The sequence below is a fragment of the Cavia porcellus genome, unplaced genomic scaffold (genome assembly GCF_034190915.1).
Source record: "Cavia porcellus strain 051 isolate PalLab524CR breed Dunkin Hartley unplaced genomic scaffold, mCavPor4.1 scaffold_8, whole genome shotgun sequence".
NCBI classification, from domain to species: Eukaryota; Metazoa; Chordata; class Mammalia; order Rodentia; family Caviidae; genus Cavia; species Cavia porcellus.
The window spans coordinates 2,005,853-2,012,825 of record NW_026947491.1 but is presented as its reverse complement, the minus strand read 5'-3'; the positions used below and the strand labels follow the sequence as shown (position 1 = coordinate 2,012,825).

Below are 6,973 nucleotides of genomic sequence, written 5' to 3'. Positions count from 1 at the left end.
AGTTGACCAAATGTGGTTGGCTCCTGAGCCCTACAACTAACTGGGGCCAAGCACCATGTAAAAGTACTGGTTTCTAGGACAGCCACACTGGGCTGGGTTTGATCCTTTTGATCACAAAGGACCCAACACTCCTTGCCCAGGGGCACCCAAGGGCAGCAGGCTCACGTTTTGTTTCCTGACAGCGCTCACTGCTCAGCTCACCGCTTACCAGTTTCCCACCAAGCCCTTGATGTGCTTAACTCCACGCTTGCAGCAACCCCAGGAGACGATTTGTCGGATTTTTTTGCATTTTACAGATTTGGAAACCGAGGCAGAGAGCAGCTGAGCCTGAGATGTTGGGACTCCAATCCCATCTTTTCCCTCTTTGCTTCCTGGCCACCAAGAGGGGAGCAGCTTCCTCAGTTTCTGCTTTGATGTGCGCCTTGCCGATTGCCTAAACTGAGGACTCCCGGGGCCAATCTCACAGGGTGGAAGGCCTTGGGGAAAATGTCAAGGGTGGGACTAGGAAGAGGGGGACACAGAGGCAAAGGCAGACAACATGCACCCACAGAGTAAGAGACAAGGAAGCTTAGGTCAGGAAGAAGCGGCGGGTGAGGGGACAATGGCAGAAGATGGACAGGGGACTCCCACTGAGGGACTTGACGGTCTTGAACGGCAAGGTCGAACCTTTGTGGCCAGAGACAGAGACCAAAACCAACATCACAATGGTCCTGGAGAGATGACAGGCAAGGCTAACGGCATTTATTAAACGGTGCCCGCCTGGGCCTGGGGTGTGGCTCAGTGTAGAGCACCTGCCTAGCATGTGCAAGGTCCTGGTCCCCTCCCCAGCCACACAGGTCACTGAACTGCTTAATAAACATTGCTTACGTGTATCAAATTACAATACAGTACCCTATGCATATCAAATTATCATCACTTGTACCAGTGTACTATGTAAAGAGGTACAAATGTTACATCTCAATATGACAAGAATCAGAAAAGAAAGAAGAGTACAAAAAAAAAAGACAAGGAAAGGAAACAATGGGAGTATACAACTGTAATCTCAGCAGCTCGAAGGCTGAAGCAGGAGGATCTTCAATTTGAGCTCAATCTGGACTACATAGCAAGTTCAATTCGGGCCTGAAATTGGTGTCAGAAAAAAAAGAGGAAGAAAATGGGCCAAGTCACAGGGGGCCTCACGGGCTACGGAAGTGGGGAGTGAAGAAAGCTAACAAAGACAGAGCCAAGAGCCGTAGCAGTAGAGAGGAGACACAGTTACCTGCTGAATACTTTTGGTGGCTGAGATGACAGGAATGACTAACGGGCTAGACAGGACAGAGGGACAACTCTGTGGAATTCTGTGAGGAGATATGCAGAAAAGTCATCTGGTAATGGCAGAAAGGGGTGGGACGAGGGGAAGATTTGTTCACCATGTGAAGGAAGCAGAGGCGGAGGGAGAGAGGGCACCTGGAGAAGCGGGAGGGGGACCCAGTGCAGAGCATAAAAGCAGAGACTGGCTTTTCCTCATTGCCCCTGTGACAAAAGACCCCAAATCCACAGGCATCAGTGAATCAAGTTTTTGAGGATTGAACTCACAACCTTGTCCTTGCCAGGCAGGAACTTATGCTACTGAGCTAAATCCCCAGTTGTATTTTCTTATGTTGTGAGCCACACATCCAGGCACCATGCATCTTGGAATTCTCTCCACCTGGCTTTTTTTTTCTTTCTTTCTTCCTGCCTGCCTGCCTTTTTTCTTCCTTTTTTGAGACAGGGACTCACTATGCAGCTTGGGCTGGGCTTGAACTCATTTTGTAGCTCAGGCTAGTTTTGAACTTACAATAATCCTCCTGCCTCAGCCTTCCAAATGCTGGGATTATAGGTGCGTGCCACCACTCCCGGCTCTGACTTTTCTTTCTTTCTTTCTTTTTTTTTCTTCCTTCTCACATCTTTCTTTTGTTTTATTTAATACTGGGGAGTGAACTCAGGACTTTCACACTGAACTACATCCCCAGCTTTCTTTAAAAAAAGTATCCCCACGCAGCTTTTTTTTTTTTTTTTTTTTTTTAAGGTAAAAGATTTACTCCATCTGAAGAGAAAACAGCGTATACCTGCCTTTTTAAAAGACAGGCTCTCTGATAAATCACTAACTTGCCTCACTTGGGCTCAAATTTGCAGGATTCTGCCTCAGCCTCCCAGAGTGCTGAGATTACAGGCCTGTAACCCACCTGGGCTGGCCACCCACCCTTTAGACATGAACAGGACCTCTGCTATGGCAGTAGGTGGGAAGTTCATGTTTGTGGCTATGGACAGAGAGATGGGTTTGGTGGCGGGAGTCCACTCAGCTGCTGTAACAAAGAGACCTGGAAAAGAGATGCTTAAATTTTTTCTAAGCAGCAGCAGATAAGCTAGCTAAAGCTGGGGGTGACACTTTTTAAGACACCATGTACGTGAATCTTCACCCTTTCTATATTTTATCCCTACTCTCCTCAATTTAAGCCCCAAACAACCTACCTACCTAATAGCTGGAAGGACACACCTCTTCAGTCTATAAGGGGACCGGACGGAAAGTGCATACGTCACTTCCTCAGGTTTTCCCATTGGACCATACTTAGTCACATGTCAAGTCTCACAGCAAAGGAGGGCGGGAGATGTAGTCCTCAGCAGGAAAGCTAGGTGTACGCCTGAAAAGAATGGATGCCAGGGGCTGTAGAGTCATGACAGTGAGAGAAATAAAAGTGAGCCCAGCAGGGGCTTCCATATCCAGGGAGTGGCCTGTTCAGAAATGGGTTGGATCAGGATGAGGAGTGCTGACACTGCTGGGCAAAAAAGAGTAAAAGGTAAGTTTTATGCTAGGTGTATTTTAGCATGAGTTTTTAAACAGCACTGGGATTTGGAGTAAGGGAGAGAAATTGCTCAGAAGCAGCAGTAAGGAATAGGGAGCCGGGGCCTTGGAGCCAGCAGATTTCTCTGATAGAATTGAAAAAGGCTGAGAGCAGGAGGTATGGGGTAGAATGTGCTGCTGACACATAGTGAGAGGCTTGCTCAAAGCAAGAAGTGTGGCCCGCTGCAGAACAGAAAAGAGCAAAGAACAGGCGCACAGGAGGAAAGACACAGGCTGCAGACATAAAGAAAGAGCTGGCGGCAGCTCGGCTGCTGATGAGATGTGGGAGCCAGGGGCAAGGTCCGGGGAGTGGCGCGCTGGTCCCTGGGTGACCGCGTGGGTGATGCCAGCTCTGCTGGGAATGCTGCGACGGGGGTACTGAGTCCATAGGATGCCCAGGTCTGGGCTGGCCTCCGAGGTGGGAGCAAAGTGGAACTTGAAGCCAAGAGAGATGCAGCTGGCTGAAGGGGACTCGGTGGCCACGGGGGACAGTAACCATGCCTGGTTTCGCTGTGGGAGGAGGAGACAGGGAAGTGTTGTGGTGTCCAACACACAAGCACACAAGGTTTTTCTAGAAAACAAGAGGTCATAAACATGGGTAAAGACTGAAAGGAAAGGACCAGAAGCAGGGACTTCCATATCTAGGGAATGGTCAAGCAAGGAGCCTGAAAGGGCAGGATTGGGGACTGCCTCAGTTTCCCTACAGGAATAGGGTGTGGAAAACCAGGTCAGCCAACTTGGGCAGCCCTCAGCAGAGCAGCTGTCCTCTCCGTGGGTGCTCCCAGCCTCTGTTTCCCTCTCTAGCCCTAGGCCCGTCTGAGTGACTCCAGCCCAAGACCCAGGCCACTCTGCCAGTCCTCAGCCAACACCAGCCATGACTTGGGGTTGGCCTGTGGGTCCCTTTCCTTCTGCAGTAGTGTCACCCTTCTCCCATGGACCATGCCTTCAGCAGCCCCCAGCCTGGGCTAATTCACATCACCAGAACCCCTTCGGCATGACTCCAAAGCATTGCTGTACCCTGAGGGGTTCTCTGACTTCCGTGGCTAATACTCCTCCATGTGTGCAAACTCTTCCATCTCTGCAAACCGCTGATTGACTTATATTTCATAATAGTGAAATCTTTGATTTGTTATAAAATGTACACATTAATGTTTTAACTTTCCAATAAACTATAATATTTCACTAATAGGCTTAATTTTGATTAATATAATACTAAAAACAGTATGATATGATACATTTATTTTTTTAAAGGAAATGTATATCACTAACATTAATGGAAAATGATGTCACTCTCCTAAAGAGAAAGTAGTCATAGAAGTAGATTTAAATTCTAGCTGGACTCTAAGGCCTGTTCAAGGTTCTAAGCCTTGGCCTGCAGCTGTCCATTAGAAAGAGGACTTGGGAAGTGTCAGTTGCTAAAGATACAAGGACATCGAAAGGGGACTCTCCTTGACCTCTCCAGAGGGAAGGAAAAGGATTAAAAGTTGTTACTCTCAGATGGGCGTGGTAGTACATGCCTGTAAATCCTAGAACTCCTACAAGAATGAATCCTAGAATCCTAGAATCCTAGAAGCTGAGGCAGGGGGATCTCAAATCCAAACTCAGCCTGGACAACTTAGTGAGATTCTGTCTCAAAAAATTCAAAAAGGATGAGGACGTTACTTAAAACAAAGGCCTTGGGTTCAATCCCCAGAACCAAAAAAGAAAAGTTACTGTCCCATGGAGAGCCCCCACTGAGGGAATTTTCCAGCCCACTATTCTGGGAGACAAACAGGCTAGGGGCCATTGCTCCCACTTTACAGATGGGAAAAATTGAGAGACAGATGGACATCCGCAGTGTCCCTCATCTCAGGCCTTCTCCTCTGGGAATCCCAGGGAACCCCCTATGACCAGTTTGGGGGCCACTTCAGGTCTCCCACAGATGCAGCACTGTAGCCCCGGGAGACCAGGGTGGAATGGGACGCCCTTCCCTAAACTGGGGTCAGCCCATGGTTCTATGCCCAAAGTCCCCGGACCTCCTGGCTCAGGAGATAGCGCTGGGCTGGACTCGGGATAAACCAGGCTATTTTCATCATTTCCTTCCTCCCTCTGGCAGTGGCTGGCAGCCACTGCCTCTCACAGTGCTGCCACCACAGGCTTCACCAGGTCAGCACAAGTCACAGAGTGGTGCTCCGATCAAAGGCTTCGCAGGTAAGCAGCCTCCTCATCATCCAGCAGGCCCCCCGAGTGGCTGACAAGGAGAGGGGAGCCACCTCCAGCCCTAGGTTCACCAGCTGAGTCTGTGAATGTTGACTGAGGCATGCTGGGGGTCAGTCCTGGTGGGGAAAGTGTCGAGGAGGGGACCCGTCAGACGGCTGGTCTGTGGGCACTCCGCTGGCCTGACCCCACTTTCGGTCTCTCCCAGAGTCTGGGGGCCATGGGCCAGGGCTGGGACTCACTGAGCTGTCACTTGTTACCCTCACCCCAAGCAGGGCCTGGGGTCTCTGCTAGGGAATCCCTACCCAAGAGCACACTCCACACCCAGCTGCCCTCCCTATCCTGCCTTTCGGGTGTCCAGCGAGGCTCCATGAGGCCTTCAGCTGCCACCTCATGCCAACATGGAGAAAGCTGAGGTCCGAGGAGGGAGGCAAGCAGCCCTGTGCTGGGTCCCACCAGCAGGCCCTTCCTCCCACCTCTGTCCCCACAGCCTGCCTGCCCGATGCCCACCTGGGGGCTCCTGTTCCTGCTCTGGACTGCAGCAGGGGCCTCACAGGAGGCCATGCGGGACTGCCCAGCCCCTTGCAGCTGCAGGTCCTTGGAAACCATGGGGCTGCACGTGGACTGTGAGGGGCGTGGGCTCACGGCCCTGCCACCCCTGCCCCCCGGCACACGCCACCTCCTGCTGGCCAACAACAGCCTGCGCTCCGTGCCCCCGGGCGCCTTTGACCACCTGCCCCAGCTGTGGATCCTCGATGTGTCGCAGAACCCCTGGCACTGTGACTGTGGCCTCACCTACCTGCGACTCTGGATGAAGGACCATATGCCCGACTCTCTGCAGGATGTCCTCTGTGCCAGCCCTGCCCGTGCTGCCCACCGCCCCCTGAATCAGCTGACAGGCTACCAGCTGGGCAACTGTGGCTGGCAGCTGCAGGCATCCTGGGCCCAGCCTGGGTTCTGGTGGGATGTGGCTCTGGTGGCTGTGGCAGTCGTGGGCGTGGCTCTCCTGGCTGGGCTGCTGTGTATCTCCACAGAGTCCCTGGGCTGAAATCAGGAGCCCACAGTCACCCCCTGACACTGGGGAAGCTCCCCAGAGCCCAGCGACTCTGCTCACCCCAAACAATCAGAAGCCCCCAAATAAACCAGCCACTTAGCCATTGTACCTAAGCTTGTTTTCTGTTTTCTCTCAGCACCTCAATCCAACTCCTCCTACAACCCTGCATTCATCCTGTTATAATTGGATAGTGGTCAGGGCATCTCTGTCCCTCGAGTTCCCAGGAGCATGAGCCATCCTTAGCTCCCCCATCCAGTCACCTTGGACCATCTCTCGATGTCCAAGCCAGGTCATGGAATCTGATCCTCATGGCCTCTGCTGTCTGCCACATGGGCTGCATGGGCTGACTTCACATCAGTATTCAGCCCCGTCTCCAAGTCCACAGGAAGCTTGCAGTGAGCAGGACGGGGCATGCTCTGTATCGGAGACCCCAGGGAGGGGATCTATCTCCGCAATCTAAGATCCATTCCCTCGAGGATTTCCAGCAATGGCCCCTCAAGTTAAGTACAGTGCCAGCTAGGGTCACAGGATGCCACCAGGAAGATCAGGCGGGCACAAACTAAGGCTAGAGTTCACTGACCCACAGAGGTCAGGAAGGGGCAGAGGCCCCAGACTCAGAGTACAGAGAAGCAAGGAAGGGTGGGGATTGTAGCAAACCAGGGAGCCCATGTTCCATCCAGGGGGCTGCCAGAGAGGCTGCAGACCTTGATTTTTATTGTACAATCTCTGTTCTATCAGTGTTGGTGACTAAAAAAATACTTTAAAAAAATATGCATCAGCAGAATGAATGAAGCACCTCAGTCATCTGGACACGCTTTAAGGGCTGGTTTACGGTTTCTGCATTAGAAGTCAGCCCTTACACC

The 6,973-nt window shown here is 51.8% G+C and overlaps 1 protein-coding gene across 1 annotated transcript; it reads left to right on the top strand.

Annotated features, from left to right (window-relative positions):
• Positions 1-747: 747 nt before the first annotated feature.
• Gp9 (glycoprotein IX platelet) lies at positions 748-6,218 on the top strand. The gene is made up of 3 exons (XM_003462050.5): positions 748-2,816; positions 4,956-5,050; positions 5,547-6,218. The coding sequence occupies exons 1-3, from the start codon at positions 2,762-2,764 to the stop codon at positions 6,102-6,104; spliced, it is 708 nt and encodes a 235-aa protein (XP_003462098.3). The 5' UTR covers positions 748-2,761; the 3' UTR covers positions 6,105-6,218.
• Positions 6,219-6,973: the final 755 nt, after the last annotated feature.

Coding starts and splice junctions, on each gene's coding strand:
- Gp9 (XM_003462050.5), top strand. CDS start 2,762: ATGGGTTGGATCAGGATGAGGAGTGCTGACACTGCTGGGCAAAAAAGA. Junction 2,817..4,955: donor TGGGCAAAAAAGAGTAAAAG/GTAAGTTTTATG, acceptor TCCCTCTGGCAG/TGGCTGGCAGCCACTGCCTC. Junction 5,051..5,546: donor TCCGATCAAAGGCTTCGCAG/GTAAGCAGCCTC, acceptor CTGTCCCCACAG/CCTGCCTGCCCGATGCCCAC.